The 25,114-nt window shown below is 36.1% G+C and overlaps 1 protein-coding gene across 7 annotated transcripts; it reads left to right on the forward strand.

The window, feature by feature from the left end:
• Window positions 1-156: 156 nt before the first annotated feature.
• LOC138349573 (KIF-binding protein-like) lies at window positions 157-25,000 on the forward strand. Of its 7 annotated transcripts, XM_069321240.1 has the most exons (12): window positions 157-199; window positions 3,483-3,622; window positions 8,823-9,585; window positions 10,030-10,181; window positions 11,609-11,707; window positions 12,381-12,543; window positions 13,870-14,096; window positions 15,371-15,449; window positions 16,063-16,244; window positions 16,752-16,902; window positions 18,541-18,665; window positions 20,411-25,000. In XM_069321240.1, exons 3-12 carry the CDS (start codon window positions 8,860-8,862, stop codon window positions 20,412-20,414), a joined length of 1,908 nt encoding a protein of 635 aa, XP_069177341.1. In that variant the 5' UTR covers window positions 157-199; window positions 3,483-3,622; window positions 8,823-8,859; the 3' UTR covers window positions 20,415-25,000. The 7 variants fall into 7 exon arrangements, with proteins under 7 accessions (XP_069177341.1, XP_069177334.1, XP_069177338.1 ...); XM_069321233.1 differs by having other exon boundaries at window positions 18,541-25,000; XM_069321237.1 differs by having other exon boundaries at window positions 3,483-3,576; window positions 18,541-25,000.
• The last annotated feature ends 114 nt before the right edge of the window (window positions 25,001-25,114 follow it).

Genomic DNA, 25,114 nt, shown 5'->3' on the forward strand with positions numbered 1-25,114 from the left:
CTCCTATTGATTTATATTCTTTATAAAGATGACTAATGCCACCCAACAAATATTGATAATAAATAAATATATATCCCTCACCCTCAGGGCCAAATTAAAAAAATATATATAAAATAATCATGGCAGGTGATGCGCTCATCCTGCCATCTGGCGGTCGCCATAGTAACTCCAACGTAAACAAACTGGCTTGTGGGAGAGGGTAAGCAGCAGCTGATCATTCATATTTCGACCCCTCATTCAGTAAATACAAGACGATAATACTTCTATATAAGACTCTAAGTGGGCTTTGAGTATTTATCGTGCAGTTTTTCCGCGTTTGATTTCATTAGTGTGTTAGTATTATACTGGCAAGCAAAGGACTACTGTCGCAAGCAGTGGGGATTACATGTACAAGCATTAAATTATCTCCAAAAGCAGGAGGATTACATTCACAAGCAGGGTTATTACCTTCACTAGCATGGGTATTATCTTTACAAGCTAAGGATAACCTTCACAAGCATGGGTATTATCTTTACAAGCAGGGTTATTGCCTTCACAAGCATGGGTATTATCTTTACAAGCTAAGGATAACCTTCACAAGCTAAGGATAACCTTCACAAGCTAAGGATAACCTTCACAAGCTAAGGATAACCTTCACAAGCTAAGGATAACCTTCACAAGCTAAGGATAACCTTCACAAGCTAAGGATAACCTTCACAAGCTAAGGATAACCTTCACAAACAAGGGATTACCTCTGCAAGCAGGGGGGATTACCTTTGCAAGCAGGGGGATTTCCTTCACAAGCTAGGGATTTCCACCATGAGGAGGGGATTTATATAAATCATAAATTAACATCACAATAAATGAGATTAATATCACAAACAGAGAATTAACATCAAGATTTAAGCAAACCCTATATCTAACTGTGCTTTGATTTGGATCACTGTGTGACATTTGTTGGTGTGTAGCCCGTACTCTCCTAGTAGTTCATATGGGGGTTGATCTTTGGCTGTTTGGTCCCACCTTTTATGTATGGTACAACTTAACATTTTCAAACATACTTCATGCAAATATCACTTGATGTAACCAAAGGCAAGGTAAGCTAATGGCATATAATGTAAATTTGGTTAAAAGTGCAACTATTTAAGGGGGGGGGGGGAAAGTTGATTTTTAGGAAGGTAAACAGCAAGTGGGTTTTTCCTTTGCAATGCACACTGCATTTGAAATTGAAATAAGTTTATTGAGGTATAAATACACACAAAGTGATGAGGTAGCTCAAGCTATACTCACCCTGTTAAGTACAATGTGTTCATATATATTCACACATCACAATACAACAACATATTACTGAACATTCTAGTTGATAAAAATAAAATTCTTCCTGTATATATGCAGTATGTTAACAAACATACACACACACATACTTCTATGATTAAGTACATAGGCATGAGTATTGACCCCCATCAAGGTTGGGATACAACTCCACACAGCAATGGTATTGTTCTATAACAGATTCTTTTAAGATTGTAAAATGGGCACATTAAGAAACCTATAATTTGACAGTCGCACAGTATTTAAATCTCATAGTAGAGTTGACTTCATTCTCGGTTCACAATTGGGAATCCCAGGTTCAATTCTTGGGCTGGACATAAATGGATGGGAATATTTCCTTTTACCTAGTGTCTCTGTTCACCAAGCAGTAAATAGGTACCTGAGAGTTAGGGTTGCTTCCTGAGGAGAGTCAGTAGTTCAACCCTTTGGGGGACATTGATACAATATTCTGAATCCTGAAGTATGTGTTTGCTTTTAATGATGTACCCAGTGTACAGCATTAACAGCAAACATGCCTTGTACATGGAATTAACAGCAAACATGCTTTGTACATGGCATTAACAGCAAACATGCCTTGTACATGGCATTAACAGCAAACATGCCTTGTACACAGCATTAATGGCAAACATGCTAAGTGTACAGCATTAAAAGCAAATACTGTATAGGGTATGTGTATACTATAGTATTAAAAGTGACCTTTTATTTTTAGCCATTATATACTAAGCTTATAACATTTCAGTGAGTTTCTAGAAAATAGTTATGCTTGGATATCATAAAAGGAATAACAGTGAAATTATTGAAAGCTGCACTCTTATGTAAAAGTACAATTATAAAGGAAAGACAGGCTTATCTTATTACAGTTATTATAATATTTTCATAGTTGAGGCAGGATTCGGTTAACTGTGATTACCAGTCGTAGTTATTTTAAAGATGTGTGTAAGATGTAAGCAGCAGTTTCTCGGGTGAAATATACATTTACATTTCAAAGGAAAAACAAAAAGTTTAAGCTTAGTTGTTGTGTCTTGGTTGTATTCTTTATTTTAAAATGAGCATTAAATAGGTTTAGATTAAAGCTCCATACAGTATATTTATTTTTCCAGTTAGATAAGAGTACAGTACTAATACTTAATACATATTGTTTGCACTGTAATATTAAAAATAATGAAGTTTGGTACATTATCTGATGAAAGGATGTAAGTCATGGATATATCAGTAAGTACTTATCTTACCTTAATTCTGTAAGTATTTCACAAATTCTCTTGTATTCATTTCAGCAATGTACAGAAGAATGTGTCTGCATACATGCTCAAGCATTGTACATAATCTGCCTGTTCATACTCTTTGTTAATTGTTTTAAGTGATGTTTATACATCGTGTGTATTTATGTGTATTTATACTAGATGTGTATTAATACAAGTGCTTGACCATGTTAAACAGTGTACAATTCTCACTAAACTGAAATGCCTGCACCACTTTGAGCAGTGCTATACCCTCAATATTTTTTGTAAATGACCCCTGATAAACAGGTGCTCAGTACCGTACGCTGTTTGAACCATGCTATAGTAATGTGCTTCGTGTTGTAGCAATACTACATGCATAGTCATTTTTCTCAGTAATATGTCTTTACCTAGTTGTGTGTTTAAGAGTATGGTTGCTTGTGTTTGAGAGATTAAACCTGTTTTTTTTTTTATATGTAACTACAATATTTTTTATAAATCTGTTACAAATTCTAGAATAAATTTACTTTATAAAGGCTTCTTTAGGGATTTATTCATAAATTCTATAGTTTTCAGGGCAAATGATGGCTAAGTATTTACAGTTTGGACATGAATAATGGAAAACAGAAGTAGAATACATTTATTGCCAAGGATATATATATATTTATATGTTTGGGATGTAGCATTAATGTTTTTGAGGATTAGGTTTCCATTGTATATAATTTCCAAGAATATTAATATATGTGGTTATAGCATAGGAGTGGCCTGGGGGGGTAATTGTTATCAAGCATAGGCTTGCTTCTGTGGACCAAACTGTTGCAGACAGGTTGCAGCTGAATACATCAGTAAAACTACTGGCACACAATCCTTCACTGCCATACACAGAACTCAAAAGTACAGTACTTCTGAAAATACTGTAGTTGTCATAGTTTTTATTCATATGGTATTTTCAAGTTTCAGTGAGACAGCCTCCCCCCTGCATGTCAGCAAAGCAGTAACTGACCTCTAACACCGCCAAGGGAATAAGTGCTGAGCTGATATATTCGAGGTACCTCGGCTTTTCTGGGCACAACAAATCACAGCTTATCTAATAGGTACAAGGTTGTAGCTTACTGCACAAGAGTTGGGCATTTGCCATGATGTGGCTTGGGTGTGTCATTGTATTATCAGTGTGCTAAGGGATACTGAGAATGATCTTCAGATCTTAAGTGTTTTGGAGAATTACACTGTATTGAATGACAACACTACCCACTTGATACTTTCACTCCATTGTAAGTTGCTGAACCTTCTGTAACTCACTCTTTACATGTCCAAATTATTTTTGCTTGAAGACACTTGTTGCCAGAAAAATAAATTTACAACTCTTTGAATGTTACGGTGAGCGTGACCTGCAAAGATTTAGAATCATCAGAAAATTGCACATTTACACTTGCGTGTGCAGTTTGAATATTTGTCTTAGTACCAATTTGGCTACTTAATAATCAGTGCTTGATATTGCAATACTGTTTATTGAAAAATTTATTAGTTTCTCTGTACATCTTCTCTATTCAGGCACTAACCCCTTGCATCTCTCTTAACATGGAGTTGTTCTGCATTTCCTATTTATATATTTGCTCTGTATGTAATTAATTTTCAATGACGTCTTAATTGTATAACCTCTATCTTTTTTCTGAATTTAATATCCCTTTTCTTAAGTTTTTATACTGTTGTCATTCTCATAATTTTATCTTCACATATAATTTTTCTATATGTAGCCACACATTTCCTTCTTTTCCTGCTTTACGTTATCTTCATTTAGATAGTTTAATTTTATCACAGTAGTTTGTCCTATTTGTTTGTGTTATCTTGCTAGTAAAAGAGTTTTTACAGTTGATGTTTATTGTCTGGACCCCAAGACCAAGTTTGGACACTGTGATGGAGTATTGTAGGATATACAATATACAAAATTTAAATTAAAGTACAGTAAAGAACAGGTTATGTGCCTCTGGAAGCATCCCTACCTGGCCTTCTGGTATTGAAAAGCACTGAAAATTATAAAAAAAAATCAGGTTTTTCCCATACTCATTCAGTGAATCTAGTATTGCTATTTATAATTCATTTATAATTAATTCTCATTTTAGAAAGTGATGCCTTTAAAGACAATTTTATAATTTAAGGAGCTTGATTTCCATTAAATTTGTCTTGTGCTAGGAAATATTTTCAGAGAATGTCTGAACTACAGAGCTGCTAAGAGCTCAAAAAATTGTCTATGATTTTCAGTTCTTGGTTGGTTGCTAGTGCTGTTCCAAAGATTAAAATTGGATGTTTAACATGTGTGGTCCTAATGGAAGGAAGTAAGACCCCAATGCCTTACTTCCTTCTGTGATCTATACCACAGGCTGTGCCCACAGCAGGTGTTTCTCCAGAAGGCTCTATCACCACATAAGCCTTTCACTCTTTCAAGTTCTCTAACCCTTCCCACTACCTTTTCTTTCATATATTGCTACATCTACTGCCTGGCCACTGTAGTAGTGGTTTGTGTGTGATAGTATTCCACCTTGGCAGCACTCTTCTCAAGGGTATAGTTTCTTGTATAATCTTACTGCTGTACAGTACTTAGAAATTTAAAAGTCTGCTGGCCAGCATCGTCTATAGTCTGCTTCTTTAAGAATCGGAAACTTTAGCAATGGATAATTTCTTTTGTATGTCTGGCAAAGGTGTATATTGTTACCTTCAATTACCAATTTGCTGATCATTTCTGAAATAAAACTCTTAGTGTGATGCTTCAAATTCATTCTTCATGCAAGCTCAACCATTTTTGGGTGTGATAATATACAAATTATTTTCACAGTACCATTATGGTTTATTGTAATGGTATTCAGTCATTAAGGGGTGTGGTTCTGGCCTTGGTTACCGGTAGGCCAAGCAGAACTGCATCTGAAGCAGATGATGAGTCACAATAACATAGCTGAAGATATGACCAAACCACACATCAGAAAATGAAGAAATGATGACATTTCAAGCATCCTGGACCACTATCAAGTCATGTAGTGCAGAACATCCTACATCTGTGACCCATTTGAATGGAGCAATCTCACCTTGTTTCATTAACGTCAATGCTGGGTTTTTCACTAAGAGGAGGATTTGTTCTCAAAAAGATTCATCTTGGAGTCAGAGTTGTAGGGTTTTGGAAAAACAAGCAAAGGATTTATAAGGATCTTGAGGTTATCTTGAGATGGGTTTGGAGCTTAGCAACCCCGTGGCCGATCCTCGATCTGGCCTCCTTTTTGTTGCACACCCCCAGGAAGCAGTCCGTAGCAGCTGTCTAACTCCCAGGTACCTATTTACTGCTAGGTGATCAGGCGCAGCAGGGTGAAAGAATTTCTGCCCCATTTCTTTCCACCTCCACCGGGGATCGAACCTGAAACCTCAGGACTACGAATCCGAAGTGCTGTCCACTCAGCTGTCAGGATGAACACACACAAGTTCTTTGCAGATAAGATAACATTAAGACCTTTTCTCAGAATTAACCACTTGTTTGAATTTGACCTCTTTATTGTCATGTCAAGAGTTCAGAAAGCAGTACAGTACAGTATATAGTAAGCCACAGCACGAAATTATATATTTAAAACCTAAAACTAATAATATGTACTGTATATAAAAGTCTCGGCAAAATATTGAAAAAGGCTGTAAACTTAAATATTGCATTTATTGCTAGCATTTTAATGTTGGAAAATTATGTTTGTAAAGACCATTGGATTCATTCTTGATTGTACATCAGTACTTGGTGCCTTCATTGTAATCTTTTTCTTGATAGTGGTTGTATGGGCTCCATTTCCTTATTTCTAAACTATATATGCAAATCTAACCCTCTTTATGATTTTGTTATGAGGCTATTATATTTGGTAATGGCGATTCAGAATGTAACTTACTTTGTCCTGTTAAATGTTTTGGAATTTATTTTCAGGAAACAAATTCATTAAATCCAGAACCCTCCTGATCTTAACTATTGTAGATACCGTATATTGTAAACTTTTCTGCTTCCCTTATACATGCTTGCCAGAACTAGGCCCATCTTTCACATGATGAGGCATACAAAGTTATGTGTATAAAAGTAACTGTACAATATAAATCTGTAACTGTAAATCAATATAATCTGATTTCTCACCAGAGGATCATGGGATTCTTTGCAAAATTTTGAAGTATTAAACAGTACAGCATTTGTCAAGAATATGTTTCATTTTACTAAGCATATTGCTAGGCATTTACATTCTACTTGTATTTTTTTTCCTTATCCAAACTTCAGGACACAGGGAACTCTAAATTTTTATCAGTTTTATTTATCTTTTTAAAGGTTATAATTTTAATTCTCCATTTTTATAGCCAAGTTCTTATGTACCATAACTTGACATTTTCTCTTACAATAAGACTGCCAAATCACTGGGCATCAATAGTCAGAGCTATTGTTTTGGAAAGAATGACTTTTGTGAAGCACATTATACTATACATACAGTGGAACCTCGAGTGATGAGCGCCTCAATCTACGAGCATTTTGAATAACGAGCTCGCCACTTGGCGAAAATTTTCCTCAATTGACGAGCTTTCGCTTGATTAACGAGAAAAGCACATGGTGCTTCCTAGCGTTTCCGCTGGTTCTCGCTAAATTCTCGGACACCTCCGACAATGCAAATAACTTTTTGGTGTTTTAAAGATGCTAATGATGCTGGGAATGTAAAGGGGTGACTGCTGTAATGTTGCAAAGCATTAATTTTTGTTTTTAGACAAAATTAGAAAAAAAAGTGAAAAAAATTGAAAAAAGAACAAATGTCAAAAAGGTTCGTTCATTGAATGTCAGGTAGGCTGCAACATTAAAAAAAAAATGAAAAATAAAAAAATTGAAAGAATTTGAAAAAAAAAATTCATTAAGGTTCGTTCAGTGATTGTCAGGTAGGCAGCTCCATTTTGTATAAAAAAAAAAAAATTAAAAAATTGAACAAATTTGAAAGAAGGAAAAATGTCATAAAGGTTCTTTCAGTATATGCCAGGTAGGCGGCTCCATTATTAATAAAAAATGAAAAATACAAACCAAATTGAACAAATATGAAAAATAGAAAAAATGTCATAATGGAGTATCCTACCTGACAAACACGGAACGAACCTTTATGACATTTTCTTTTTTTCAAATTTGTTCAATTTTTTTATTTTTTGTTTTTTATTTTTTTATTCAAAATGGAGCAGCCTACCTGACAATCACTGAACGAACCTTTTCTATAAAAAAAAATATTTGAAAAAGAAAAAGAAAAAATGTCATAAAGATTTGTTCAGTGTACTGTATGTCAGGTTGGCTGCTGTATTATTTAAAAAATCAAATATCATATTGATGTTTTTCGTCGGTAGAACAGATTAATTTTATTTCCATTATTTTAATTGGGGGAATTTGTTTTGAAAGACAAGCGTTTCACATGACGAACTCGGTGCCGGAACGGATTAAATTCATTAATCGAGGTTTCACTATGTTTTATTTGTACGAGGATGTCCTCTAACTCAATTTTACATTGTAGATATACTGTACTGTACCAATATCAGGCACATAGAAGTTGTTAGAGATAGATAGTTTAGCTCACATAAAGATTCCACTTTCTATTTAGCTTGATGGATTTGTCCATTAACATAGGTTTCCAAATTTGGTCTTGGAAGAGACAAATGGTATTAATCACAGTCAAAGCTGATCTTGCTTGAGGAAACGTTTCCTACATGTCGAGCTGCTTTTCTTATTTTTGTGCATCTCAATTGACTCTTCGTCTTTGTATGGGTGATCGGTAGTGAATGTCTGGAAGCTGTAAAATATTTATTATGCTTAGTTCAGAATTAATTAGCAATGCCTAACTAACAAGGCAAAATTATAACTTTCCGTGAACAAAGCATTATTGGTCATGTGCATCACGGAAGGTGTCAATTTTATGTAGAAAGGTAATACAGTGCTGTACAGTAGTATTGTCATATATTATGGAGCATGAATTTCCCACTTCAGTGTGCAGTATGTTTCGACTTCATATTATACACTACTCTAATACAGTACTTCTAAAATATTCCTATCCTGTGTACAGTTTAATAATGTCATTAATAAATCAATCTTTTGAATTGAAAAAAATATCATTCTAAACATGTGTTTTTCTGCTTCAATGATTCTACATTTTTTCCATTGTATATAATACTAATTATTTCTCTCTCTTTTTATTTTGTTTAACTTTTGTTTGTGGCACTAGCTGTCTATATCTCATAAACATTGGAAAAGTACCCAAGTTGTTTTTTCAGATTGCCGCTGTGTGAAGCGTGTTTCATATTCCGCCAGATGGCATCTCTGGAAGACCAATACCAGAAAGCTTGGCAGCTCTATCAAGAAGAGAGTCATCATGACCCTGACAGGGAGCCCTATAAATCTAAATACGCAGCAAGAGAAATATTTGAAGAATTAAAATCACGGCTCAGTAAACAATTAGATGAAGATGATGTGGATGATAGTGAGGGTGCATTTAGCGAAGAGGGTGTGGATGGTGTGGGTTTGACTAGGGCCAGGATGGCTGCCGTTGTATATCATCTAGGAGTCATCGCAGTTGATACTGAAGAATTTTCAACGGGTGAGGAGCACCTAAATAAAGCATTAGTCATTATTGGAGATGAGTGTGGTATTTCATCGGGAGTTTCATCAGTTACTGTTGGGGATGCGGAGGTTGCCGCAGCTGCACTTCTTGGTACTGAGGAGAGCTTGTCAGAAAGCAGTGAAACCTCTTCCATCAGTCCTACTGTTATAGCTCCTGCTACTGTTGCACTTGCAATAAGCTGTCACAACCAGCTTGGAATCTTGTGGTCACACCGGGCAAATTTTATGACAGCTAAACGTCATCTTGATCGAGCCAATAAGCTATATGAAGAGTACCAGAAGCAGTGTACTAAACCTCCAAGAACTATTAATAGTTTGTTTTCTTCTTCTAATGAAAAGGAGAATAGTGGTGATGACATTAGTGGTTTAGACACACTAGAAAAGCTACACACGCTCACCTTCTACTTCCTTGCTCAGGTCAGTGACATGAATAGGCTCATATTTGTGGCTACATTTAATATTTAACTATTTGTCAAACTTGACATTTAATTATGCAGTTTCTTGCACAGTGAGATTACCGCTCTTAACATGGAGACTTCAGATTTAAAATTAGACCACTCTTTGTATACTACAACATTTTGTAGCTACATATTATTATATTTATGGCCTCATAGTTTGTATTACATGAGTGCACATTAACCTTTTGCAACTCATTTAATATAAAATTTGTTTCATGCATAAAGATTGCAATAAATGCATTACTTAGTCATGAGTAAAACTGAACTTGCTTATTAATAATTAAGTTTTTTTATTTTCCTTAGTGAAAAAGTAGAGCAGCTTGTATGCATTTTAATCCTGGAAAATACTAACATAAAAGCTAGCATATTTGTGAGATGGTAACACTAAAAGCATTACCCACAGATTTATGGTCATATTGGTGCTCCGGAGAAGTCTGCGTGGTACTGCCACTCCACTCTACAGCGACAGCTGGCCAGCAAAGACTATGACCCAATTGATTGGTCCATCAATGCTGCTAATTTATCTCAGTTTTACCAGGGAAAAGAACAATTTAGGTGAGAAGAATTAAGAATCTGAAAAGAAGATATTTTCATTTATACTTTCTGAGTAATAAAAGACAATAAATCATATCTTTAGAATTAAGAATCTGAGCATTAATATTTTGCATCGTGCTTGATTTGTTGAGGAAAAAGGGAGTGAAGGAAGGATGAAGGGAGAGAAGAGGAGGGATTAAGAAAAGTGAGGGAGGGAGAGAGATATTCCTTCCCTCCTGGTGGTGGCGAGATCAAGTGGGAGCTTGAATGGCTGCATGTAGGGTCACGAAGAGCTAACCATTAGCAGGCATATGTCGGATGTCTCAGGGGTCTGTTACCTTGGTTTTGAGAACAGACTCTTTTGAATATCTGTTATCCTGGGTGGATGTATCATCATCCAGTAACTTCCAAGCACCGTTTATTAACTTGTAAGGGTATCTTACAAGATCTTATGTCCTGTGTTATTGTCACTTTATTTCCTTGCCTAACTATCAGTTGATCAAGTTAATGTGAGGTAGATTAAAATACCTCTGGAAGTGGTAGATTAAAATACCTATGGAAGTGGCAGATTAATATACCTCTGGAAGTGGTTGAATAACTTTCTCTAAATGTTACTTTTTACAAGCTCAAATCATATTTTTGTTATCATTAAGGGTACTGAAGAAAATGAAGGTTATTGTACAGTACAATAGATAGCATGTATATTACTTCTTGGATCAACAGTTAGGTTGAAGGTTCAAGAATAAGGTAATGAGTGTTGCCAACAAATGATGAGATGCCACACAGTCATCCAATTGAGAGGAAAGGTCATAATGTCTATATTTTACATGTGAATAGTGGCAATTTCTCTCTATGGAATTAACTATTACTAAAGATATGAATTTTTCCCTACTAAGCATGAAGCTGAAGACAGCCATCAAAATGAATGTTGTAGATCACTATTGCAAAGGTCCTTGAAGTATGAAAATGCTCACCCACCTACACAACATGTGACAAAGGACACTATCCAAAGGCTAAGCTAACAGGTTATTGTGCTTCCACTATACAATCATGATCTGTCGCCCAGCAACATTCATCTGTTTGGCTTGCATCAAGAATCATTTTGTGAATGCCAGTTCCATTTTGGATTGGCAGCACTCAGGTTTTGAGATGCAGATGCAGGTATAATATGTGTCCACTAATAGCAGTATGATTTACATTTGATAAAAGTGGTTCCCAAATTGTTGTGTCCGAGTTTGATTACAATTACTGTTATTATTGTCACAAATACTACCAAAACCATTATTCAACCCTTCCTCTTCCATTTTCTTCCCTCTCTTCTTCCTCCTCCATTTCTGTTGTTCCTCCCTTTCTCTGTACCTTCCTCCTGTTCCTCATCTCTTACTGACTACTCTTCTCCCCTCCTCTCTCTTATTTACCATTCATAATTTGTTGTACTGTACTTTCAGAGTTGCCCGGCATCTGTTAGCATCTGCATCTAAGGTACTCTCAGGACATGAAGCTGAGGTTGACACTCCACAGGAGGACGCACACGATGCTGCTCGCAGGTAATTGTAATTATAACATTTTTGAGGTAAGAATAATGGAGGGAAATTATTTACGAACTATAGATGAGACTGCTGTGGTATCTGGAGGAAAATATGATGAAATAGCACACACTATTATGGCATATAACGTGCTTGAAAATTTGTCGTGTGTAAGCACATTATTCTCATCACCAAAGACTTTAGTTCACCTAAAAGGATGAGTGCATTAGTATGCGAGTTGAACAGAAAGACTAAGTGATGTCCTTACAACAGTTAGTTCACAAATTCCCTACAGGCACACCTTATGCTATTGAACTAGCACATGCTAACAGTAAAAGCTTGAGTGCTTGTTGTAAGCACTCACTCAGAAGTGTGTGTGTGTGTAGTCTAAATTCTCTTAAGTCACGTGTTATGACAGAGGCTGTTAAAGTGCTTAAGTCACCATTCACTATTCAAACACTTCAGTATTATTCATGTTCTTGTTTATCACACTTACTTAAATAATTACATTAACAAAATACTGTACACTGAGTGGCATTGCATTGAAAGTGAAACTGAAGAAAAGCTATTAAAGGGGAAAAGATGCCCATATTTACTAGTACCAAAGCAGCATTTTATGAGTAGCCAAAGCCAATCAGTCTACTAGAGGTACTGTATTCTTATACAATATCACATACTGGATACTTCATTACAGGCACGAGAAATATCGGCAGTGTAAAGCTGATGTAGCACGCTGCTGGGGACGATACTGTCTGGTGCTTCTCCAAGTGTCATGTGATCGTGCCATCCCAGATGACCTGCCTGAACAACAGTCACAGGAAGAATGCCAACCACAAGAGGAAATATTAGATAAACAGGTAACATTTTATGAGAGTTCATGTCGTGTATAGTACTTAACATTGAGTTTAGGAAAGTGTTCATAGTAGGAAACTAGTTTTGAAATTATTTACTCTTTACTAGCTTTATTATTTCCATCTTGTTGTTATGTTTTTAAAGGCTATAATATTTTAGTGTTTCTATTATCTTTAGCCATTTTTTCCTATACTGTTTTGAATTTCATATTCTATCCACCTGTATACAGATAGCCATTTAACCCTTTAACCTTTAACACTGCTTCAATTGCTTATACTGTATATGACTTTTTCAACATTTAATTTGTTAACTATTTTCAATGTGCGATTCAGGGGTTATAGAAATTATGTTAAGACCTAGCCATCATAGATAACAAAAAAACAGCATTGAATGTAATGAAATGCCATTTTCTGGGTAGAGCCCCAAAGGCTCCAGGGAGCCTCTGGGGCTCCCCCACAGAAAAGATGGTTTCTTATAGATAAGTATACAGTATTGTATTTATATGCAAAGGTAAAAAATCTACCTTGGTGTTGGCCACTTGAAATATGGATATCGATCAACATTTTGTATGAGTTGTCAATCAAGATCTTATGAAATTTTAAGCTTCACTTCCATCACTCCAGATCAATGTTCACTACATATAGTAATAGACATATATTTTCAGTAATGCTCATTACTTCTGTAATATCATCCCTGATAATAATTTCTTCTGCAACTTTAATCTATTTATATACAGTAATTTATATATTTTGTGGTGGGCCTATTGTTCACTTTTGTTTAGAGCCAGTTTTCTCTCTGCCTTCCCTGCCCATCCCACATCACCCTATCCTACCATCCATCATCACTACTGGTAAGTCAGAACAATGTCACAATAACACAACAGTATCACACCATTAATATACCTTTACCACACCAATACCGCCTCAGTATCAAAACACCAGTACACCATGTTGCCACTTTATACTCCCTTTACTCATTCTATTCTCTATAATCATGACTTACCTGTACTCATTATATCTACTGTACTTATTACACCACGGTTCATTTCCTGTGATATGCTTGCCTAGGGATACATTTCTTTATCTCTTATTATATCTATTCATTTGTTGTCTTAAGGTGTATTGTGTCAAAACTGTATGCATATAGTATGCTGGGCAAAGTACAGCATTGTTATTTTTCTTTGTAATAAAACACATTGTCTTGGAACTTGCAATATGTGGCTTGGCTCTGTGCAAGGTCTCCTAGAATGTATGTCTATATAAAATCAAGAACCAGCTGTATTTAGGACTAATATTTTACACTAAAACAACTTTGTTTTTCTTGCTGAACAGTTACAGTTTGTGCAACTAGAAGTCAGTGACTTGGAGTCTGAAGTGGCTGCATCCCCAGGAGAGAACTTCGATGAAGCCAGGCCCGTGTTTTTGGCAGGCCTGCGGTGGCTGACCACTGCCCGGGAATTCTATACTCTTGAGGACTATGCTGGTGACTATGTCAGCATTGTACAAGAGATGAGCCACTTATACAAGGCATTAGCGTTTTTTGAACCTTCTGAGGAGAGGTAATATTATAAGTTACAATTTTAGAATCCAAATATTGAAACCATTGTAATTCTAATTAGCATGTGTGTGAAGTTATTCACACTGATGAGATAATATAAGCAAAGGAGGCTTGCTTTGTTACAGTGAGGGTGAGGGAGTAGGTTATAGCCTGTTCTCACAGTAGAGATGGGAGGGAAGTTGGCATGTTCCATCAGAGTGATGATATGTAGGAGAGAGAGGAAATATGACCTATTACATTACAGTGAAGGTAGGGGAAGTGTGGTCTGTTCTGTCACTGGGTCTACCTATTGATGATTTCAAAAATCAATGTCCCGGTGGCCCTCATCTCTGACCAGGCCTCCTGGTTGCTGATCTGATCAACCAGGCTGTTCAATGCAGCTGCTCGCAGCCTTATATAAGAGTCACAGCCTGGTTGATAAGGTATCCTTTGAAGGTTCTTTTTAATTAAATTCTTTCTTGAACATTGTGAGAAGTCGGCCAGTTATGCCCAGAATATGTAGGGGAGGAAGTGTTGAAAAGTCTTGGCCTTTGATGTAGATTGAGTTCTCTCTCAGCATGCCTATTGCATGTCTGCTTTTCAATGCGGCTATTTTGCACATCCTGCCATGCCTTCTGGTCTCGTATGGTGTTATTTCTGTATGCAGATTTGGATCCAGTCCTCCTAATATTTTCCAAGTGTAAATTAGGTGGAAGTATTCCTCATTCCTTTCCAAGTGAGAGTTTGGTAAACTACGACGTGTTCCATCTGTCTGCGAGGGTTGGGAGGTACAGTATTTGGCCTCGGTGGGTATGGGTGAGGAGGGGAAAAAGGGTTATCACCTTTTCAATAACATTTACTTGGAAGGAGAATACAGTTGATAATTGTTAAGCAGACAATTAATAATAGCCATCACATTTTCTCTAATAATAACTATTTTGCATAATTGAAATTTATACTCTGTTTTGTAGGCTAAATATTAGGGGACAGTATGAATAGAGGGGCAAAAAGATATTCAAATATTGTAACAAGAATAAACCTTTGTGGAATTGATCCAATAAATCTGTGAACAATATATCTTCACTTAAGATCATCACCTTACTACCAAAATAAAATAACATTTGCATGAAAGTCTACCTCAAAATATTTGCTAGCTTTTGTAAAGTACGTTTAAAGTTTTTTAAAATTATTTACCATTAATGTTTGGAAAAACCATAATGGATAATGTAGTGTGACTGTGTGTTAAGTTCTTCTGTTACTCTAAGGTAATCATTATTACATATTTGTTTTGTGCAGGCGGTGCAAGATGCACAAGCGGCGAGTTGACTTATTGACTGGTCTTATACAAGAACTTAATCCACAGTATTATTTGCATGTAAGTATACTGTACTGTATTGCTTAATTTTTTTTTTTTTTTTTTAATTTTTAGCTTTAAGTGTTTTATTTAATATGATAGATTAGGGTTCTAGAATTTAAGTTTAACCCCTGGGAGGCGTTTGCAATTATAGCCTGCAATACACCCAGGTGCAAGAATTTTTTTTTTGTCTTATTATAGTGTTCATTTGTGTTCCCTGATCACGGGAAAAGTAAAAAAAAAAAAAATCGTAGGTGAGACATTTTGGTTGCAATAGGGCGAGGAAGTCTGGCAAAATTAAGGCGCTGACATAGTAAGCGTCCTGCACTTTTCTTCACCCACACTATCAGGCGGGAAAAATTTAAGCAACCAACTCGAGCTCAACACCACGTTGAGTTGCTATGGCTAACATTACAGAAAAGCAGAGAATTTGGTGAAAACCTAATAACAGGTTCCAGGGTTCCAGGAAAAATATAAATTGTGACTGAAAAATAACAAAGATTTAGCATTTCTCACTTTAGGGATAATTTCTCTGTAATCAAATTTCTTCCAACTAATTGATCCATTTATGTCAGCCATTATACTTTAATTCCAGAATTTGCATATCATGACAACACAAATTTTATTTTTACAGCTGTGTCGTCAAATTAACTATGAGATAGCCGAGACCTACTCAGCTATGATGGATAACAAGCTGTCACTGGTGGAGAGTGCAGGTAGTGAGGTCACTCCTCCACAAGCTAAGAAGATCAACACCTTGGCCACATCCAGCATACAGTACTTCCTCCACTATCTTGACTCTCTCAAAGATACAAGGTGAGCAAATACTATTTATTTTCTTATGAAGAAAATTATACCAGACTTGGTCATCAGTACCATTAGCAGTCTAACCTATAGGCATCAGGTTTCTGCAGGATAACCTATCAATAAATCTACTCTCTTGCTCACTTATTCATGTGTCCAGTTGTGTTAAATTGATGTGTTATAACTAGCTAAGAATATATGATGTAAGCCTGCAAAGGATGAACATTGAATATCTTTTGATAATTACTTTTGTATTTTTTACTATTGTAAAATTTAATTACATTGTACTTTGTCAAACTTAGAATTTGTTTACCTGTTTTTCCATATTGTGAGCATGTCATTGTTTTAAGATCATGTCTAGCAGATCATGTTTGAAAGTTTGACAACGCTTGAGAAATGTTGAGTCCACTAATCTTATGGCAATAAGTAGTTCATTCTTGTTAACTATTCAGCAAGGTAAATTTCTTTTAGAACTTTGATTTCAAGATGTTTGTCTCCTGATTTTGTGTGTGTTTCCAGTACTGGAGAGCAGCCAACAGTGTACACAGAAGACTCTGTTCGTCCAGCTTTGGTTGCTTGGTTTCATCTGGGGCGTCTTTGGTCAAAGCTCATTGCTGCTAGTCAGCAAACCAAGCTACAAAATTTATCTCAGTCTCTTCAGAACTATAAGGTACAGTATTGTGATGTGTGTTATATGTGTGTATCTTTTCTGGAAGGGTTTCCCTCAGTAGCTCCCTGCAATAAGTTCTGCTACTGCCATGACTTAGGAAGATGTCTCAGGCCACTAGGCCCACTGATTTCCAGGTCTTGTGAATCGGCAAAAACCCAAAACTGAGAAAACTTAATCCTAGAATATATGCACAACAAAACAAAGAAATACTTACAGAAAAGTTGGAACTCTGAGGCAATATGCAAACTGTAGAATTGTCTTGGATTTTGGTTGATCTCCGATCCCCTAGCTGTTCCCCCCCTCACCTCATAGAGTCAGATCCTGGCCCTGGCTTCTGGTAGATATGGGTAGGTCTCACAGGTCTGTTGTATCTTCCTAAGGCATGGCAGTACTAGTGCTTAGCACGGTAAGCTACTGAGAAGCCTACCAGAAATGAACATTTCATTACATTAAATGATTGATTTTTAAAATGTATTTAATTTTGTATTAGGTTCTTAAACTGCTTCTATAAGGCAGTGTACCTATTCATCAGTGAATCATAGTACAGTTGGCTTCATGCTGCATACTATTTTTATTCACTAACATATAAGGGAGGGTAATTTTTTACATTTAAGTGTAAAGTGATATAACAGTGCCTTCGTACATATTAAAATACTGTATTCAGATTGTATTTCCAGTCATCTTTGGAGATTTTGTGTAAATTCAATCCTTTCTCATTTTATTAGTCATTAAAAAGTTCTAAGAATAAAGTCTGATTTGATCTTGAAAGCTTAATCTCCTTAGGCTTTAGCTTTCTTGATGCTTGGCACATCTGTTCCCAAACATGTAGCTGGCAGTTGAGTAAAATTTATATATATTGCTTCTGAACGTTTCTTATTTGCTTAGAGTTGAACATCCTAAGTGGTTGGGGCCAAGACCAATATAAATTAGTATTTGTTTAGATTTTAAATACCTGTTACCCTTTTTAATCCCAAATGCTTGCCTAACATATGGCATAACTTAACCAATTATCTTTTATTCATTCACTCTCTATTTGTTTCTTAACGTGATTTACAGTGTTAGTAAGCTCTGGTGTGCAATATTCCAGTTTATTAGGAAAGAGCAATCAAGCTGCAAAAATAAATTGCTTATTTAGTGATATACAATGATATTAAGACCAGTGGTAACACCATGGAAGAGAAGCTAGATATCAGAAGAGGAAATTATGGGAAGCCATGGGAAGTTGATTGAGAGGATAGTATGAGATCAAGAATTGGGAGAGAAATTGAGCTGTATGTAACGAATAATGTGAGAGGAGAGGTGATAAGGACGGGTTCAACACGGCGTGCTGGGTAGTTATGGAAAGACAAGCAAGACATGAAGCTAGTTCAAAAGATGCCCCAAACTGAGAGCATGTTAAAGGTTTCTGCTAATATATAATGAATCCACTAAGTTTAGGAGTGAAGATGATACAAAAATTGAAAAAAAGGATTGTTGAAAATAGTAAGGCAGAACCCACTCAGTGGCTCATTATATTTAAATGAAAATTATTGCCCTGTTCTTTGTGATAAAGGTCATGCAGTACTTTAGATATAATTATTGTAACAATTAATGCCTTGTACATAATATAATTTGACATTGAAAAATATTATATTTCAGAGACTAGTAGAGTACTGTGATAAGAATCCCGAGTGTCAGTCTGTAATGGCTCAGGAACTAGCTGTGTGCCGGGAAATGGTCCAGCTCTTGCCACTCAAGATGGAGCAGATCCGGGCATTAACTAGGTAATATAACAAAGTAAAATTAGCTAATTTTCATCCCAAATTTTTAACATTTAGATTAACAAACTGAAATTTGGGGCAATTTATCAAGTGTGATAATCTTGAAACTTTTAAATACTAAGTATAATGTACTGCCCCGTTCTGTAATCTTTGTTTAAAGAAAGCTTTGCTCTTTTCTGGAGGAGCCCCAGTGACTTCCTGAAGCTATATATCTTGCTGAGATTGTTCCATGCTAAAAGGTTTCATCAGTCACAGAAGTTGTGTTTGGCCTACTGGGAACCAGAGGCAGAATCTGGCCTCCCCTCACACAGGTGCAGGGAGTGAGTGGCAGTTTGCCATCCCACTGGGAAAGCTTCCAGAAAGTCGGCAAAGCTTTACAGAAAATTGAAGGATTCACAGAAAACAAAGCTTCAAAAACTGTCAAAGAATTTTACATACAATTCTCAAGGAACAAGGGATTCACTCAAATAAGCTTGAAACATGTTAGTGCTGATCACCTCCACCAGGTGACCCAGCCTCTGCCTGCAGCTAGTTCCTGTAGTCGGTTCTGTTGCTGGTGGAAGGTTCTACCAGTTGTTCCCCAGTCTGCCAGTCATGGGCAAGCCTATCTTCTTCAAGCTAAGTGTCAGCCATCCTTGGACTATGTTAATTTGGTTCTGTATTGTTCTTTGATTTAATATGAACTTCATATGATATGTTTTATCTCCGGCTTGTTGTGCAGGGTTGCATATTGTTGCATTTTGGGCTGCATGTAGTCTGATTTCTTCCTTGTGTACCCACTATTGCTGCCCCCTGCACTGACAGAGTTATATTCTCTAGTATTTTTGGGAGTTTGCCCCTGAGAGGCCTGGCCACCAGGATGAATTGGGAAGCCCTAGTGACTTCCCAATTCCCTCCCTCTATCCTTTCTAGGTTCCTTGGTGAGTTGTACATCAGCTCCAGAACTGTCCAGAGAAGTTGGATGCAGGCACGGATCATGCTGTCTTATGATAATGATCGGTATTAACACGTTTTGGTCTAGTTTGAGTGAATTCCCTCGTTCTGTGTGAAACATTTGTGCAGTTGTTTGATGGATTTTGTGGCTTTATTTTCTCTGAACCCTCTAGTTGTTTGTAAAGCTTTGCTGAGTTTCTATTTTTTTCCCATTGGAGTGGCAAATTGTTACTCATTCCCTGCACCTCTGTGAGGAGACAGGTTCTAGCTCCAGTTTCCGGTAGGCCAAACAGAACTTTTGTGACCAATTTGACCTTTTAGCATGGAGCAATCTCAGCAACATAGCTTCAGGGAACCAAGAGGCTCTACCAGAAAGAGGCATTTCATTACGTTCAATGTTAGGTTTATGAAATAAAGCCTTGGGTAGCGGAACTGTATCTGGCTTAGAAAAATGTTTTATAATTAAATAAGAATTAGCTATACTCTAATGTAATTAATGTTTCTTGTGGCATTTATTTGTATATGATCTTCCCTAAACTTAGAGAACTTTTGCATTATTGAGATGTTTGTGATTAAGGAAATTATACACAGGAAACTGCACAGTTTAGCTGTGTCGACTGCCTTGAGTATATCAGCTCTTTCAATCCGATCTACCTAGTCTGGTGATGAAGGATTTATTAAAATCGTGAAATAGTGTCCACCAAAAATAAGATAAAATTGCAAATGACAGAGTTGTATGAAAATAATATATTTTTGTTGTGTGTGTGCCTTGGTGAAGTGATTAGTGTTACTGATTGCCGATGTATTTGTTTCAGTTAAACCCCCATTGCATGGGCATCATATTTAATGGGATGGATGGATTCTTATTTTACTTAAGTAATGACTACCAAACTACTATGACAAGCTTAGCTTTCTGTCAGGCATAAGTAATTTGAACTCTTCTGAGACGTATGGGTACCTTGATCTAACGTCAAAGGTGTGGTTACTTAGATTTACCCCAAGAGGTGTGGGTATCATGATCTCCAGATGTGTTCATATCATGATCTCCTGAGGTGTGGGTGCCGTGATTCATTCCAAGAGGTGTGGGTACTGTGATCTCTAAATGTTTTAGTATTATGATCTCCAGAGGTGTGGGTACCATGATTTCCAGAGGTGTGGGTACCATGATTTATTCCAAGATATGTGGGTACCATGATTTATTCCAAGAGATGTGGGTACAGTGATCTCCAGAAGTGTGGTACCATGCTCTCCAGAGGTGAGGGTACCATGTTCTCCAGAGGTGAGGGTACCATGCTCTCCAGAGGTGAGAGTACCATGCTCTCCAGAGGTGTGGGTACTGTGATCTCCAGAGGTGCAGTTACTATGACCTCCAGAGGTGCAAATACTATGATCTCCAAAGGTATGGGTACCCTGCTCTCCAAAGGTGTGGGAACTGCGATCTCCAGAGGTGCAGTACCGTAATCTTCAGAGGTGTGGGTACCGTAATCTCCGGAGGTGCAGGTACCGTAATCTCCAGAGGTGCAGGTACCGTAATCTCCAGAGGTGTAGGTACCGTGATCTCCAGAGGTGTGGGTTTGTAACCCTTGCTAACTACCAGTAAGTTTGGTATTTGGCAGAGGTGTTAATACTGTAAATCCTTTGTGATTAGTTGTTAATCAGGCAGATGTTACTGTTGCTAATCTAAGTTTATATTTTATGTAATAGATTCTTAAACCCCAGTGTACACAGCAGTGATATTAACTATATAAATTGTTTTTATTTTTGTTGTTATGCATTAATAATCTTTAGCTACTGTATGACAGAGAATATCCTGTATTACATGTGCTTGGCCAGACTGTCTTGAAATTGCAAGACTGTCGCAGTAACTGGAAGTCTGTCGTAAGGAAAATCTCCTAGCAAGAATTTATTTATTTATTTTTTTATTAAAGCGGACTGTATATTCATAGCTGTCCTGCTAAGAGCCTCCCTTCATAACTTGGGGGGTTTAATTACATAGCCGACCAAATCGAAATTAATTGATTGGTAGAAATTTGCTGCTAATGGTTAGTCAACAAAATGGTTAGTAATAAGTAAATAAGTAATTAAGAATCGGAATAAGAATAAGCTAGTCCCCTTCTGAGGTGGAGGGTGGAAGAAGGAATGCTGTGTGTGAGACACAGGCCCACAGTATAAGATTATATTCCAATGTAAACACTTAAATTTAACACACAAAACACTCGCATATTCATCTTGTACATATGAAACTCCAAAGGGGGATTACTCAGTTTTAAACAGAATACCCAGTCATGTGTAAAAACTTATAAAATAAAACATAAAATGAATATGTATAAAATGTATCATTACATCACATGTATTATATTGATATTATACTGATGTAACTTTAGTCTGTGTTGTTTTTATATAGCTAATATGATGCAGTGTATTTTGTTTAGAAATGTGAATACATTATATAAATGATTATAGCTATTAGCTTTCAGTTAAGTTACCCTGTATGAAAGAAGTAACTTCTAAGCTTTATTTTATTTTGAAATGTTCAAATTAACATTCCTCATAAAGACAATTTAGGGTCTGAGGCATTAAATTTATAGCTAATCTTTACATATAATTCAAACATTGTGCCCATGTATCCTATATAATTTCATTTTCTTCTTGAGTAAGGATGTTATTTTACCAATCTTATTAAAGCCTTTTGTTACAAAAGTAGGAAATGGTATTTCAGTTACTGTTGCCAATGTTAAAGCATCTTAATTTAATTATTCACACTTAAAGGCAATCAACAACCATCTCCCAGGACACAATCTCATCAATCCATCACAACACAATTTACCAAGTAGTTATTTTGCTAAGGCAAATCTCACTTTGTTAAAACTGTGACCAGCTACACAGTTTGATGTGCCGCACTGGTATTTCTCCAAGGCATTTAGTAAAGTGCTACATGAAAGACTTGCCCCCTCCCTCCCCCTCTCCCAAAAAATCCATGTATATGGAGAATCACTGCCAAAACACTAGAGGGGATAAAACAAAAGCAAATACAGTAATACAGAAAGTAAAGACTTGTCATATACTGAGTAGTGCCCAAATCTGATAACAAGGCCTTCCAATCTTTGAAGCAAAAGGGCAAAGAGTGTAACACATTAGATGATATTCCTCACAAAGGCTATCAAACTCAGGACAGCAATGCTCCTCAATATGGAACTGGTAAAACATCTTTGTGAAGAATGAGTAAGATGTATCACAAGCCAGTGGTCTCATGTTCTCTCTTTGGTTTGTCTATGAAGACAGTGGTTAACAGATGAACATATAATTTGATGTCATGTTTTCTATGGAGGTACTCTCCTGTAAGATACTGTTCAGATGTTTAAAATCCCTTCTTATATCAAGAGATTATTGGAAAAATATGTGATGAACATCAAAGTTCCACATGCTAATTGCACATATGCAAAGTAGCCATCGTTAATTTCCACTAAATAACAAGACTGCGGTGGAAAGAAAATGAGTTGCCTCAGCAGGTATTGTATATATAAATAGGAAAGTTGGTGGTCAAAACAGGAAAATAGACACACACAGGAGGAAAGAAATATAAAGAATGGGAAGATAATGTTCATTAAATGGTAAATATGAATGCAGAACAAATATAACAATAACAGTGCAGTGTTACATTGTTGTGTAACTGAAGAAATGTGCAAGAGAGAGAGAGAGAGACAAAAAATTTATATATATATATATATATATATATATATATATATATATATATATATATATATATATATATATATATATATATATATATATATGTTGTACCTAGTAGCCAGAACTCACTTTTTGGCCTACTATTCAAGGCCCGATTTGCCTAATAAGCCAAGTTTTCCTGAATTAATATATTTTTTCTAATTTTTTTCTTATAAAATGATAAAGCTACCCATTTCATTATGTATGAGGTCAATTTTTTTGATTGGAGTTAAAATTAACGTAGATATATGACCGAACCTAACCAACCCTACCTAACCTAACCTAACCTATCTTTATAGGTTAGGTTAGGTTAGGTAGCCGGAAAAGTTAGGTTAGGTTAGGTTAGGTAGTCGAAAAAGCATTAATTCATGAAAACTTGGCTTATTAGGCAAATCGGGCCTTGCATAGTAGGCTGAGAAGTGCGTTCTGGCTACTAGGTACGACATATATATATATATATATATATATATATATATATATATATATATATATATATATATATATATATATATATATATATATATATATATATATATATTTTTGTTAATTTCAAATATCTCTGATTATTTCTTTAAGTTATATTAATGGGAGATGGGGTATTCAGGAGTGGAAAAGATGCTATACAAAGTCAGCAGACTAAATGTACATTTTATTAATAGGTCTGGGCATTGCACTTGTAGACAATAACAGCACTTTAGATTGTGAATGTAATAAATTATCATCACTTGTTAGGCGTTCAGTTTTTACATATAGAAGGCCTGGTCGGGGGCTGGGCCGCAGAGACGTTTAGCCCCGAAATCATCGTTAGGTACAGTAACCGCAAGGTAAGGTACTGTACTTAGCTTGATTGGCAAGTTGTGAAATTGCAATTTAGGCTTTGCCAAAATATGAAATTGGTTAAAGTGTTTGTTAAAGTCAACAAACACTTTAGCATGGTGTGGTAGGGACCAGGCATCTGCTGACCAGTGTAGTTGGTGCACTGTTTGCAATGTAGGTAACATTATAACTACGGGTGTGTATGTATTTTAAATATTAAATAAATGAATTGGCTATCAGGTTATTATGGTATGGAAGATTTGGTGTACAGGCAGTGTCTTTAGTATGTGTGACTGCATCACCCTGTGATGCAGGGACACAGTTACCACAAGGTAACTGGCGTGACTTAGAATTACTATGTTTCACAAGATAACTGATGTGGCTGTTATTAAGTACATGGTGACTGGTGTGACTGTTACTGTGCACAAGATGACTGGTGTGACTTACTGTGCACAAGATGACTGGTTTGACAGTCACAAGGTGACTGGTTGTGATGTACTGTGCACAAGGTGACTGTTACTGTGCACCCGGTGACTGGTGTGACTGCATTATTCTTCACAAGATGACTGATGTGACAATGCATTATTGTGTACAAGGTAACTGGTGTTATTTCACTGCCTACATTATCATTTGCTCTAGATTTTCATATTCAGGCATACTTCCCAGTTTTCTATAACTTTTACTTGAATATTAGTTCAGTTAGTAATGCTTTTTAATCTTATTGATAAATTTACTCTCTCCAGATGATCATCTTATTGGGTATAAACCAAATTATTTCATGATCACACAGTAAAAAATGAGGATAACAGATCATAGTATAAAATCATTGTATATATTTAATAATATACAAGATGAGACAATGGGTTATTTTATTACACATGTCAGTGATTTAGTGGTACAGTACTTGCAAAACCACTAAAACACACAGCTTTTCTAGTAACATTTTATAAAGAATGTTGATCGGCCAAAATGTT

Source organism: Procambarus clarkii, chromosome 9 (genome assembly GCF_040958095.1).
Source record: "Procambarus clarkii isolate CNS0578487 chromosome 9, FALCON_Pclarkii_2.0, whole genome shotgun sequence".
Classification (NCBI taxonomy): Eukaryota; Metazoa; Arthropoda; class Malacostraca; order Decapoda; family Cambaridae; genus Procambarus; species Procambarus clarkii.

Bases quoted from the DNA above. Each gene is read 5' to 3' on its own strand.
- LOC138349573 (XM_069321233.1), top strand. From the start codon at position 8,860: ATGGCATCTCTGGAAGACCAATACCAGAAAGCTTGGCAGCTCTATCAA. The intron at 9,586-10,029 runs GTCAGTGACATG...CATTACCCACAG, and splicing joins CCTTCTACTTCCTTGCTCAG to ATTTATGGTCATATTGGTGC. The intron at 12,544-13,869 runs GTAACATTTTAT...CTTGCTGAACAG, and splicing joins AGGAAATATTAGATAAACAG to TTACAGTTTGTGCAACTAGA.